Here is a 15,186-nt window from a genome sequence, read left to right as displayed (position 1 = left end):
ATCACAATTTCTTTCATACTTAAATACAGAATAAGTTCCCTACAACTTCATCTTTTTATAAATGTTACAGCAAATGAAAAGTAGGTTCTGTTCAGAACCAACTTTGTTAAATGTAACAGTATATCATAATTTAAAGATTCTTGTTGGTATTTGCTTTTTTGTTTCTGTTATGTTTCTTGTTTTCAATGCTAAAGGAATTTTGAGGTGTTGAAATACAGCTATAAGACATTGATTTATACCTAACCATAATTAGCACAGATCATGTTTATATATACATTTAAATTCAAGTTACATAATCTATTGCAAATTGCTATTTAACAACTATAACCTTCCTTAGCCACAATTTAATATGATGTCAGAACTGAAGCATTGCATTACTATTGCATGCTTTCAGATAATTTGCCAGATAATTTGTTTTAAAACAATTTTTGAGCCTATATTCCTATCTATCTATCTATCTATCTATCTATCTATCTATCTATCTTCATTCTTTACAGTCTTCAGTCAAAATCTGAATCAAACAAGAACAGGAAAAGGAAGAAAAAGATTCTGAAATGGTATTATAAATTTACCCTTAAATGTCCAAACTAGATGTGACTATTTATATTACGAGGTATTATTAGGTAAGAATCGTGGTGGTACAGTGGTTAAAAGGCAGTATTGCAGGCTAACTCTGCCCACAGTCTGGAGTTCAATCCAGACTGGCTCAAGGTTGACTCAACCTTCCATTCTTCCAAGGTTGGTAAAATGAGGACCCAGATTATTGGGGGCAATATCCTGTCTTTGTAAACCACTTAGAGGGGGCTTTAAAGCATTGTGAAGTGGTATATACTGTAAGTCTAAGTGCTATTGCTGCTGTTACAGTAAATTACTGTCTCAACTTCTTTACTTGGCATAACAATCCACATTCCCACTGATAATGAGCTTCCTAGAATATGAGAAACATCAAGGTGGGAATTCCATGTAAGAGATTGATCTAGCTATGTATTCACACTGTTCACACATATACACATTCATACTGTTAGTACCCATAACTTTGATTAGGTCTGGTGAATCAAATGAACTCTTGCAGATGGACCAAATCAGCAGACAATGAAGGACTGAGGCTAGCCTAGTCTAATTTACTCTGCACTAAGAACAAAACAGATTTTCTTACTAAATGTTGAACAGCTTGATTGGGGTAACAAAGAAGACAGGCAGAATCTTACATAAAGATACTAATTGAAATATAGGTTTGTCATTGCAGTTGCCTTTTGCTTTACACGATGGATAACTACGATCGACTATTTTGAAAGTTTGCATTATTAGAAAGCTCGTGCTTCAATTTTCTGTTCTGGAACACAAATGGATGGATTGTTTGGGAGGGCATTAATGTAAAACAAATGTGTACATCATGTAATGCTAACTTATGAGGAAAAATGTAAGCAGCAGGAATTTTTTTCACCACACAATTGTTAAGGACCTTTTGCAGCAGCTGTTTCAAATAGATGTTGTGATTAATGGGGATAATTGAAAAACTAAAAACAGATCTAACATCATACATGTCTCATGGCCTAATGTTACAAGAGAGTTAGTTAATATCTGTAAAAAAACAACTTGTATGAGTGGATATGTTTCACAGAAACAAATTAGGTACATTTTGAAGATATCTGACTAGCATATTATATATACATATATATTGAACAAATTAAGATGATACCCATAATTTTAAAAAATCATTTCTCTTCTGGAAAGAGGAACAAGCCTTCAACAATTACAAAAAGTTATGATTTATTTTCTGTGATTCTAGAAATCTGCCGAATGGGCTTTTGGAAATTAAAAGTGTGGGTAGAATTAGAAGTTATGGTATCATCAACAGATTGAGTAAAAATCTCATTATGGTCACCACATATAAATGAGCCACTAAACAACGTAATGAAAACATTGTGGAGTTATAGTTCCATAAAACAAAATTGATTTTTGGAAAGTCTATTTTGAATTTTTATTCATTAACACTGCCCTCTTCATGAAAGAGTTTTGGAAACAGATGATGGAAAACAAATAACTGATGAATCTCTTAGGCATATACCATCAATCAATATGCTGAATTGTCTAATTTCATCAAGAAAGGAACTTTTCTAGTTCGCTATGTCATATATTAAGGAGTGAAGACTGAAAATGGATAAAGTACTTGAAGACAGACCAAGTTTTAGAGTTTTACAGCAAGATATAATGTTGGTTACTGTGATTGTTTATGCCTGATCATTACCACCTTTCCTTAGCAGCTCAACAGAAGATAGGTTTTGCTTGTTACACTGAATTCTTCGCTCAGCTAGAAACTGTAGGGATCCAGGGATCGGAATAGGTACACAGACAATTTGGATAGCTACAACTAAATATCAACCCTAGAACAGAGGACAAAGCCCTTCTTTCAGATATTGGATAAAAGGTCCTGCTAAAATAAAAGCAGGGTTTTTTTAAAAAAAAAAATAGACTCACTATAAAATTTGAAAAGTAATTTTTCCTTACAGCAGAATATTTTTTAAGAAAATACTACCACTCACAATTGATATTCAACACTGGTAGCAAAATGAATCCCTGCACGCTTGCTGTTCTATTACCCAAAAAACCCAAAAGATAATGATTTTTGAAGAAAACTCTGCTGCTACAATTAGATTAGAGTGAGCACTAAAAAGGAAGGACTTACAAAGATCAATGAGAGCTATATCAATAAATGTTGGCTCACAGAATATTGGAATTGGGTAGTTAAAAATATTATGAGAAAGTGGTAAAAGTCAGAGCTGAAGAAGCTGCTTGGATGAGAAGCAAAACGTTTTCAAAGAAAAACCAGAAAGTCCAGTTGCCTCTTGAAAAAGCAGGTTTGGTAAAAGACAACTTTAATAAGAACATTGGAAAAATATTTATAAATGTATTTATCTAAGATATTCTGATGATCCTAATAGTTTGTGGTCACCACCTCCAACATTCATCTCCAGTTTAGGAAAAACAACTTTTGGATATATCCAGAAGTCTCTCCTAAACTAAATGCAAGGCATTACTCTTTGTCGGAGGTTTGCAATTTTGTTTTCAGTTGCGCTTGACTTCACTTACTAGTTCCAAAGCAATAAGAAATGTCACTGCTTTATAATATTTCCTACACCGCAAATAGCCGGATGATTTACAACTATTCCCAAGTCTGAAAAAGAAACAGATTTGTGATGCTTCAAACACCATTTTAAAATTATTCTTTCTATCCCTGGTATCTCATCTAGGAGGATTAAAAAGACACTTATTTCAGTTCTTACAAGTAGGTTCAAAATCTACAGATTGCATTCAATTAAAACAGAGGCTTATCAAGACAGCCACATTATTATGCTCTGCTCCAGTTTGTAAGGTAGCCAAAATACGGTGGCATAATTTGTTCCATTCAAACAGCCAATCTCGATGCTGCCTCAGAAATAAATCTCTTTAGCAGTGCCATCCCTACAGGTTTAATAGAGACAAGTGAAGGACAGCAATTCATTGCTGAATTTCCTTTCCCACTAGCATTCCTACTTTTACTTGCTAGATCAGAAAAAGCAGGGTCACCCAAGGAGTGAAGGTTGTGTCAGTTGCCCTGGTTAAAGCAAGCAAGCATTTATATTTTGATAGCAGGGATATAGAAAGACACTGGAAATGGATTGTTGCTTTAATGATATTGATAAAGGCAATAATTTCATATTGCACGGGAGAAGGCAATGGTAAACCATTCCTGTATTGTACTAAGAAAGCCACATGAGCATACAACATAACGTGACTGACAGTGTAGTGCTGCATGATAGGCCTCTCGGGTTGGACTGCATTCACTAAGGAAGTGACTTTTTAAAGAAGACCTGAGGATCCTTTGGAGTACTAATAATATTTATGACGTGACCAGATTAAAACTGTTGTTGCCATGCAGGAAAAGAAAATTCAAGTCTGTAAGATTACCGTGAAACATGGAATTTAAGAACATGGAAAAACACAACATAGTGAAAGAAGAAATGAATTAGTTATGCGCTGATATTTTACATGACTGCAGATTGAAGTGGACTGGAATTGTACACATTAGGTTCAGAAGATCATACTCAGGATATGGGGAAAAAAAAGGAATGGCAATGCTTTCATACAACAGGAACAGTGCTTGACCACAACGTAGTCAGCGACCAAATAATATAAATCATTCTTCGTGGACATCTCTTTAAGATGACAAGTTTATGTTTTAACCACTGATGAAGAAGAGGAAGTGATGAGTTTTATAGCCACATTCAATTTGAAATAAACAGAACGTGCTAGCAAGATTACTTGCTTGAGGTTCATGTTTGGCATGCCAAAATTAGAAACATTAAGGAAGAAAATATAGTTGGGCTGTATGGCCAAGAAAACCAAAATGAAGTAGGGCAATAATTTCTGCCAATCCAGTGATTTCTTCATTGCTAACCCAAAATTAAACAACTAAAACAATGTTTATATACTTTAACAACATCAGATACAGAGAACAGAGAAATCAAATAGAGTATACTATTAATGCAGAGACAGAGTTCAGTGATAATAGCAAAGATGTAGCCTGCGTCTTACTGTCAAACAGAGCACAAATTGCTCATGTATAGTTTCCAAGTTTAACAAAAGTGGAAGAACAAAGCCAGCCATGTTTCCATGATATGATTTTGAACATATACCCACCATTTTCAAGGAAAACATCAGTAATCAGTTTGGTGTTTCACTGATAGGGAACCAAAGGAATTGTGGAATGAAAACAAATCAGTTGTTAAGGATAAATGTGAAAAGACACTGTCAAAGATTAAAAATAAAAACAGAATAAAATAACTGGATGACTGAAAGCATGGTGGAAATTGCCAAGAAGATAAGCCAAAGCCAAGAAAGACAACAATCTCATGAAGGAACGTAATAAAGAATTCCAGAGGCTGTTAGAAGAAACAAGAATCAGCATTATGACATCTATAAAGATGGTGAGAATGAAAACAGATACAGAACTATCAAGAAAGTCTTCCAAAAGATTTCTGAACTCAGATGGAGTTTCCAATCTCAATTTAGTGTGCTACGTGATGTTAGTGGACAGATAGTATCTGATTTAAAAAAGATGGAAGAGTATATGAAATTCAATACAGTACAGATGTCAACATCCAAGATATTTTAGGAAATATTCCATACTTACAAAAACCTCTAATATTACAAGATGAAGTTAGATCAGCATTCTGGTCATGGATAATACTCTCTCCTCAATTATTCAACCTATATGCTAAGAGGGGTGGGAAGTATGCTGTAAAATTACTTTTTTCACCACTGTTGTAACTGCAAATGATTGCTAGTTGAGGTAGATACGGTATGTACACTGAGTTTTAGCACAACAAGAACATCAGACAGAAAGATAGCACTGTCTCATCCTTATCAAAATCAATGTTCTTTCAAACTGTCTAGTTTACTAGCAGGCTATTTCATATAGAGCCAATCATACTGCTGTGCAAAATACCAAAAAATTACTCTATTATCACACCTTACATAAAGAATCAATATTTGTGTATAACATCTATCTTTTTCTTTCTTTCTTATAGCTAGGATAATCTCAGATTTAAAAGAAGGGGAGGGGGCAGGATGCACAAAAATAGTCCATGATTTAGATTAATGGTTAGGATTTTAAATTGTATTTCAGTTTCCTACAACAACCTTTTTTATCTTCTATCATTTCTATGTGCTTCAAATACTTCCTTCAAACAAGTCTCCTGCCCTCATATGATCATAAAATAAGATCTATGGTATTAAAAATGCTAGTCAATGCACAATTCTTTCTTCACTTGTACTGGAATTAAGGAATTGAAAGAAAAAGAGGCTTGAAAGCTACAGATATTAATTTCTTTTATAAGATATCCTACTCAAATCCCAAAGGATAAAACTTGATTTCCTTCCAGAAAATTATATACTGTTGCTTTATATCCCCCTTCAGGAGATATTAGGCAGTCAGCTTTGGTGGTATCAGATTCCAACTGAGTTCTTTTCTCTCAAGAGAGGTTTCTGCTTTCTTACAATGACTTTATGCAAGATCAGTAGATTTTAGCACCAGTTTTTTTTTAAACCCAACTTGTTTCTTACTTTTCCCCATTCCCAGTTTATTTAATGGCTAATATCAAGCATACAATGGCCTTTTGCACTAAAACATTGAGTCCCTGATAACATGGGAAGCCCATGTCAGGACTTCTTTTAGTGATTGTAAGTCCTCTCTGGCTGCTACTTTGTATTATTTTTATTTATTTTTACTCTGGTTGCTTTTGTTTTTTGTTGTATTCATTGTGAGTCATATATATTAAGATGGGGGGGGGTAAATAATAATAATTTATTTAATAATAAATAATTAAATAAATTAATACAGGAATAACTTGATTTAAAATTTAAGTTTAGGCCCTCCATGTCTATAATTAAATACTATACATGTTTTCTTTAATGAGGGAATTCTAGATAAATGTATTTTATAGTGTTGGTGTTTTGTAATTAGAGCATTTATGCCACAATCTGTGTTAAAGTTAATGTAAAATTAAATGTTTAAACAAAAGAAAGGAATGAGTCAACATTGTGTACATTAAAATTACAGTCCCAGAAACACTTATTTGAGGGAATTAAGCACTGGCATAGATGAATGCTTTACTTTTAAAAGTTTTTTAAAGGTACAATATGTTCTATTTTGTTTCTGTGCGCACACACACACACACATTCACACAGACACACACTATTCTCTTTGGAAGTAAGAATAATGCAGAAAGTGATAAAAAGTGATAGAAAAAGCTGAAATCAGGCAAAAAATGTACAAGTGAAAAATTTGTACATCTTTGTACATACATTTATGCGAATAAAAATGCTTTCCCATTTCTGGCAACAATTTTCACCCATCCTTGAACCTGTGTAAATAGTTCTTAATATTCTCACACTGTTATGTATTTTTGAGTTGGTTATTACTGCATAATAAAATTCAGAGGAATGCAAACCTGAAAGGATAACTGTTCAAATATACATATTATTCTGATTTTTAAAAAAATGCAGGCTGGTTCTTATTAACGAATTTTCCCCAGGAAGTCAAAATATATTTGGCATAATTTAGTGGGAAAAACTTGTAAACACATATGTAGAGTATTTACCAAATGAAGGATTCCTGAAATAATTTTATAGGAATTAGAGAAATAGCGGAATCCTCAGTGTATGAAAATAGTGGACAATTCGGGTGAGCATGTTTAAAACTTAAGTTACCTCTGAAAAAGATTCTAACCTTAATCCTTCAAAGAACACTAAAACTTGAGAATTTCTTGAAAGCTGGTATCTGCTGAGATTATATAGACAATATTTGTAAATTGAGCCCATTACTGAGATTTGCATAAATGGCTACATCTTACACTTGGATTTATTAGGTTAGCCTAGCTATGGAAACACCAGTTAGTAGTGAATAGTCTTAATTAAATTATTTTTACAAAAAATGGAGTGATTCTGAAACAAAATTTGAATAATAAAGAACTGAATATGGAAATTCCATAGCTTCACCAATTAGAAACCTTGTTTTTGTGTAGAAAAGCTAATATTTGCATCTTAAAGATCTAGTAAATATTAAGTTGCCCTACGGAAAGGCCTTTTCTTGGTATGCAAATTACTGTTTTAACTATATTATAATGATAAAAGTGATGTTCCATGTATTGCAACATATGAATTCCACCGCAGTGTTGAAAGTTATTGCTTGTTGAAATCTTTACTCAAATGCTCAAATACATTGTATTTTTAAATTGCCACAGCTGCTTATATTTTTCTTTGGACTTTTAGCAACTTAATAGTTCCTCAGTTTTCTGGGTGGTCCAGGCAGCTCACAACCCCTAAGTCTTACATGTCCAAAGATGTTGCTGGGAAGGTTGAGTAATAATGACATATCTAACTTATTTTTTCTTGGGGAGTAGTAGAAAACGGCAAGAATACAACAGCCCCTGAATGGAAAACAACTAAAATGCTATGCAAAACTTGCAAATGATATTGATAAATGTGCCAGTAGATACAAGTTGACATATCAGACTAATTTAGTACACTATCTGTTCTTGTGATTTGAAGTATCATAATAAGATGATTGAATGCTACTTGTCCTAAATTTAAATTAATCACTTTAGGGTTAAAATTTCTCCAGACCTACGTTTTTTTTTTTAAAAAAGTGATATTGCTGTCTGTCAGTTTTCATGCTTTGACAACATTGAGTATTAGATAACAATCTAATAGACAACCAGTATTAAAGTGAATAAAATAGAAAACTATATATTGCCAGTCTTCTTTATACACAACCATAAGGATGCCTGCCACAATTAGGGAAGCTTTCACTTCCCAGTTTCTTACTCTGAGGAAGCTGTACATGCAGATGGACATCCAATTGGTCAGCATCTTCTCAACCACAGATTCTGTCCTTCTCAGCATAAGCTTGGGGTTTTTAGAAGCGGAAGCATCAATGAGATCTACCAAGAGGTCCTTCATGATGCTGGTGTAGTACTCCAGTTTCCCATGCAATGCAACAGTAAGCAAGGAGGCCAGATTGCATCTGAAGAAAGAGTTAATGAATAATAACTGAGACTGATAATACCACATGCGATTCATCAATCAACATGAACAGGAATTAAAACCATGGTAACCTTCCAAATTGCTTTCACAAAGCTCCTCAAAAGTGTTGATGTTTCAAGCCATATGTATCACAGCTGTGCATAATCACATTGTATTATGCCACCCTTTGACAGAAATGGATGCCAATCGTTACAAGAAAAAAGGAGATAATAATAGAGAAGGTTAACACCTGCAAGTTGAGCTACAGCATGGCAATGTTTTTAAAGCAAGACAAGAACAGCAGGAGCATTTGATTTCTAAGGAAAGATATATTTCACTGCAGATACAGCCCTTGAGAGTCCTGGCTACTTGTTCAGATCTACATTAATAATAAAAATGGAAATGGTTCAGGGAATGGTCCTTCTACTTAGCTCCTTTTGAATCCCCCCCTACTTTTTTTAGTATAAGGTAATATAACCTCACCATCTGTCATTCAGCCATTTCTAAATTTGAGCATCCACAAGAAATTTTCTGTACTATCAATTTTCCGTTTGGTTCAAAATATGAGCATCTGTGATGTTGTGGGTATTGAATGGTTCTTCTCACAAAAGTTGGCAAGCCATATATGCTCAACTTGTTGCCATCAAGGCTGCTCCCCAAGTGTGTGTTTAAAAGTTAGTGAGGCAAGGCAAACTAACACTCACATTTTTTTCCCCATTTCACAGATTGCAGGGGCATTAGGTAAAAAGGCCAAAAGGTTGATGTGGGATATAGACTGCCAAAGTTCTCTCTGGAATAACAAGAGAATCAGAGATTGCCCACAAATACTCCGGGCTGCTGATTTTTGTGAGTAACTGGCAGAAATAGATATTTCTGCAGTCTCTTGTGATCACCTGGGAGTTGTGGGTTCCATCAAGCTGTGAATCAGCCTTTCATGGCCTCAGGGTTCAACCAAACTTAATATTTTAAATCACTTTTTGTTTCTTTACGATTGAAATCCTTTGGAACCACAAATCTGCTGGTTGAGGTTCTCTTCAATTCATTTAAAAAGAAAGAAAACTACATGCTTTCAGCTTTGTAAGTCCTTTCTTTTTTTTTCCTTTGCCATTTTTTTGCAATCTACAGCAAAAGGATGATTTTAGAATTGCCTTTGAAAAGTTTTTAAATGCTAAGGCTTTGTGATTAAGGAAAGATTTGAAGTTAATTAGAAAGATGCTCTTGGGTAGGAAAAAAAATCTGTCTTGTTTACATTTCAAACTCAAGACAAGATTTTGAAGGTCAATTACTATGGAACAAGATGGCTACTTTAAATGAAACATTTGGTCTGTGAAGTGCTTGAGCTTTTTAACACTTTACTTCAGTTCTTACTGAAGATGAACAAATTCATCTGAAGATTACCAAAATGGACTTGAAGATGGAATTAAAAACTACAACCCAATTTTACAAATGTTTTTACGGTGATTGTTAACTGAATCACACAGCTGTAAGTTAGATTCCATTCTCCCAAACAGGTCTTTTTTGCCATAAATCAGCAAAAAAAAAAAAAAAAAAAAAAGCTGCAAATTGTGGTCACATGATTGTAAGACACTGCAACAAATTGAAATATAAATCTTTTGCCAAGCACCTGAAATGCAGTCATGCACCCTGTCTGTGTGTGTCATTTTATGATGGCCAGAAGGTTGTAAAGTATCTTTCTGAACAGAATCTTGTAACTCTGGACAATCACTAAACACCTGGTTGTATATTGAGGATTACCTGTATAGTTACAAATATTTTTGTTATGTAATATTCATAACAAGCACTATGCTCCAGTTTATTAAATAATTAAATAAAACATTTTTCTATAAGCACAAATACTAGGTTTAAAAAAACAGAGCAACAGTACAGAAAACAGAAAAAAACATTCTATTTTTCAGAAAGCTTTTTCAATGAAAAAAAAACCCCAGTATAGACTCATCTAATTTTTCAGAATAACAGCTGTAGCCAGCTTGAATTAAATTTGTGTTATCTTACATTAGCTTAAGATTTCAAAGAGTCATACCTGTCTCGTACAGCAAAATCCTTTTGCTGCTCAAGAGCATGGACAAACACAATGAGAAAGTGCTTGTTGTTAAGTAAGGTGGAGAACAATGCAATTCCTTCTTCCATATTTGGTCTACAGTTTTCAGGAATCTAAGGAAAAATCAGCAATCTGGATAAAACCTGAATGCTTCATATTTTTCTTTTATCACATAATGTACAAAATAAATCTGCCAATAACCACACTGAAACCAATATTAAGACATGACACCCTAGTATGCAAACAAAGGAAATTAATATTAGATTTCCTATTATGAGCCTAATTAATCAGATACATATATTATCTGATTTTTAAACTAGATGTTTGAACTCTATTATGTCAAAGCTCCTCCAATTTAGTCAGAACCCTTTTAACGGTAAATCTAATAGCGATTTCATTATGATTTGTACAAAAAGTAGACTATTCTCTGGCTTTACCTTAAAGAAAAGAAAGCAGCAATAGAATTCCTTGCATTGCATTCACACACTTTTTAAAAAATTAAACTTGAATCACTAAGCACTATTTTTAGAGTAATGGAAGTAGTAACCATGTGGGCTTATATCAGGCTGAATTCTTTGGCTAAAATAAATTACTTTAGACATTATGGACAAGTACTACAGATGTAAAGAATGCAAATAAATCAGTGATATTAACTAATTTCTTCAGGAATAAGTCAAAAACTGAATATACAGTAGCTATATTCACACTATATCATGTATTTTCACAAACATTTAATATGTTCTAATTCTGTACAAGTCATAAAGAGATTTCGCCAGTTTCTTCTATTTCCTTGAGAAGAAACTAGCTACTCTGTTTTTTTTTCTTTTCCACTATCCCAAATATATTGTATTCTTAAACACTCATAATAAAATGAGCTGATCAGTACTATGATGGGTATAATACCCTGTTTCTCCTAAAATAAGACATCCCCTGATAATAAGCCCAATTGGGCTTTTGATCGCATGGGCTAAAACAAGCCCCCCCCCAAATAAGCCCTCCCCGAGAATAAGCCCTCCCTGAAAATATTTTAAAGCATGCGCAGCTGGTCTCCGCCATTTCCTCTGGTTAGGGTTAGTGAGACAGAGATGGAAATCAGATATGATGGCAAGAGGAGACCCGTCTTGCTCCACGTACCCCAAAATAATAAGACATCCCCCAAAATAAGGCCAAGCACTTATTTCGGGGTTCAAAAAAATATAAGACAGGGTCTTATTTCCAGGGAAACATGGTAGTTAAGCTGGATTTACCAAAGAATTACATACTTTCCATTCTCCCAACAATAATGGGTGAGTTTCTTGGATTTGAGACCCCATCTGGGAATTGAGGTGCTGGGAAGGCAGTATGTATCGCTCCTCATAGAGAGAAGAACACTAGGAAAAATAAACAGAGGAAGCAAGAATTTTGAATTTAGCAAAAAAAGCGGCATAGTTTAATTCTTCATGTCTTTGCTAAATTGTACGTTACTAGAACATTACTATTTGACAGCTATAAGAAGATATCATGACATGAGATCTCTCATTAGAAAAAAAATAGCAATAGCAATAGCACTTAGAGTTATACTTCATACTGCTTTAATCTTTAATTTAAATCTCTAAGCGGTTTACAGGGTCAGCCTAATGCCCCCAACAATCTCATTTTACTGACCTCTGAAGGATGGAAGGCTGAGTCAACCTTGAGCCGGCCAGGATCGAATTCCTGGCTGTATGCAGAGTTAGCAATAGCAATATCACTTAGACTTATATACCGCTTCATAGTGCTTTTACAGCCCTCTCTAAGTGGTTTACAGAGTCAGTATATTGCCCCCAACAATCTGGGTCCTCATTTTACCCACCTTGGAAGGCTGAGTCAACCTTGAGCCTGGTGAGATCTGAATTGCTGAACTGCAGCTAGCAGTCAGTTGAAGTACCCTGCAGTATTGCACTGTAACCACCTCGGCTCGTTAGCCTGAAAAATTGCATTATAACTGCCACCATGGCTCTTTATATAAGTTTATCAATAAATTTAAGTGCCTTATGGAATCTTTAAACTCCTGGCTGCAGATTTTTGAATGAACAAATAGAACAACTTTTGACAAGCCGCACTTTGGAAAAGCAAAGCTCTCACAATATTGAGATCATGAACTCAATCGTCCAACATTCAGGCTTCCCCAGCAAAGAGAGAATTATTCAGAATAAATCCACAAACAGTGGCTTTGGAATATCTGCACTATTGTACCTTAAAAAAGACTAAAAGAATAGAACTGATTTATTCTTCTACATTTGTAGAATTGCCTAAAGTTTGAGTGATCTGGAGGAAAAAAAACTTTTTGAGTTTTGCATTCAGAATATCTTTGGATAGAATGTAGTTGCTTATATTTTATCTGCTTTCATTTATTCTGCTTCTAAAATTAAAGTTTCCAAAAATGTGGGGGAAACAACTGGGGGAATAGAGAAGTCCCACCAAAAGATATAAGCCTACAGTTTCTCACAGATGTCCATTTTTAAAGAAGTGTTCATCAGATACTTGCCATACATTTTAGTAATTTTCTAAAGCTAAAAGTGGTAAAGTCTGCTTTGTGAAAAATTAATATACTTTTTTTGTGTGCTGTGTATCAGAATGATACATATTTATAGCATTCACACCCCTGACAGACGGCTTGACAAAAACTGACACATATATGCATAAATATATAGAGCTTAAAATCATCAAAAATGACAATTTATAATGTATGGTTAGATTTTTAAAACTTGTTTATAATCTGAAAATAAAGATTTGCAAGTTGTACGCTACTCAGAGTGAGCTAAATAAAGTGGCATATAAAACCTATACATAAATAATAGTAGTATGCTACTTTGTCTTACTTTGGGAAAGAAAGTGCGAGTCACAAAGTATTTATATTCAAGAAATGGAATTCCTTGGCTGCGATTTAACTCCTTGGTAAGATCTGTCATATCTGTCTGAAGTTCAGCAAAACCTGATTGAAGGAAACCATAATGAAGAGAATAAGCCACTTTCATTCAATGTATAACTTGTTCTGAATATACCAACAGTGTATTATTCTACCTAATCTGTAGCAAATTTTTCATGTTAATTATCTCCCAAACAAAATCCCTTTATATCTAGGCAGTTTAATGGGCTAAGACTTTTTTATAGTCTTCTGCCATCAACAATATGCAATGCTAGTTTAACTCTTTTTATCAGTGGATTCTACAGAATATAAATGTCCCAAAATAACTAAAAGTTTAAGTCATACACAAGGTAGCTAGCATTGGCTTTAGTATCATTGTTCTGAAAAACACCCAATAAAGATAAAGATAAATATTCTTTTGATTGTTTATCAATTTATAATGCCAATGAACAAATTTTTCAATTTAGGCTGTGCCTTATCAAAATAGCCAAATTCAAGTTCACAAATATAGCCAGCTAAATAGAAATTTTGAGGATGTACAATTTCAGTTTCTCTTCTCTCAAAATAATATAGTTTCACACTTTCCAAGGAAAACTGCTGTTAGGTTCAGCTTGTAGCTTACTCCTAACTTGTTGGTCAGGCAATATATCTGTTTCTTTAAGAAACAACTGAGCCACGTAATCAGGGTTTGCTGAACCCTGTAATTAGGCTACAGTGCATAAATAAGCAGCGCAGAGAAGCGTTCTTTGTTCCTGATTGATCCTGTTCCTGTTGCTTCCTGCGTCTTTCTGCTGATTGGTGTTAGACTGAATTGTTATATGGTACTGTATACCGAGAGTTACTAAAGTCTGTTTGCTTTGGTAAGGGAAGATACTTACTGGACTGATATTACTGTTTATGACCTTGGACTGTTTTACTTACACCGAGACTGCTTATTATCTTGTATATAAAGTATTTTTCTCACACGAGCTGCACGTTTATCTCCTTCCCTGTGTGTTTCTGCTCTGCTCGTTGCACAAGCAACAAATACTTTTTACACACACCCTAACAACTGCATTTTACAGTTCTCCAAAAATCTGATTTCAGTCACAAGACTAAATGTCATAGGTGTCTGGTTTTTTTATGTCAGCTAACTTTCTGTAATTTATTTATTTGTTAAATTTATTTGTTTTCTGTCTCGCTATGGGGTTACTCTAAAAGTAAAGGTTTCCCTTTTTCAGTTGTGTCTGACTCTAGGGGGGCAGTGCTCATCTCTATTTGTTAGCCGAGGGAACCAGCATTGTCTGAAGACATTTCCATGGTTATTTGACCATCATGACTGTACGCTGAGGTACACGCAACACTGTTACCTTCCCACTTAAGTGGTACCTCTTTATTTACTCGCATTTGCATGCTTTTGAATTGCTAATTGGGCAGGAGGTGGGGCAAGTAATGGGAGCTCATCCTGTTGTACAGCACTTGGGTGTCAAAACCTGGGTTGTCAGCTTTTCAGAACACAACGAGAATACATCAAAGTGATAACCAAAAAGATGGGTGGAGGGTAGAGAGCAAGTGGGGAGGAGAGGTGTAGTTTGCTATCAATCCACCAGCCACCTCCAGTGTGGAACTCCCCCATTTAATCCCAGCCAAATGGCAGACCCAATTCTTCAGGCTCTCACGGAAGGATAGGAGGGTG

General features: G+C 34.5%; 1 protein-coding gene across 1 annotated transcript in view; it reads right to left on the bottom strand.

The window, feature by feature from the left end:
- Positions 1 to 15,186, bottom strand: part of PLXND1 (plexin D1) — a 179,103-nt gene that overhangs the window by 38,396 nt on the left and 125,521 nt on the right. Inside the window, exons 22-25 of the mRNA XM_034431590.3 lie at positions 13,465 to 13,577; positions 11,887 to 11,994; positions 10,607 to 10,737; positions 8,368 to 8,566 (exon numbers count right to left, since the gene is read on the bottom strand). Of these exons, the coding sequence (XP_034287481.2) occupies positions 8,368 to 8,566; positions 10,607 to 10,737; positions 11,887 to 11,994; positions 13,465 to 13,577 (551 nt within the window). The remainder of the gene's footprint in view (positions 1 to 8,367; positions 8,567 to 10,606; positions 10,738 to 11,886; positions 11,995 to 13,464; positions 13,578 to 15,186) is intronic.

Source organism: Pantherophis guttatus, chromosome 2, assembly GCF_059756535.1.
Source record: "Pantherophis guttatus breed Tessera chromosome 2, ASM5975653v1, whole genome shotgun sequence".
NCBI classification, from domain to species: domain Eukaryota; kingdom Metazoa; phylum Chordata; class Lepidosauria; order Squamata; family Colubridae; genus Pantherophis; species Pantherophis guttatus.
Note: the sequence above shows the minus strand (reverse complement) of the source record. Positions and strands in the feature narration are given on the sequence as shown.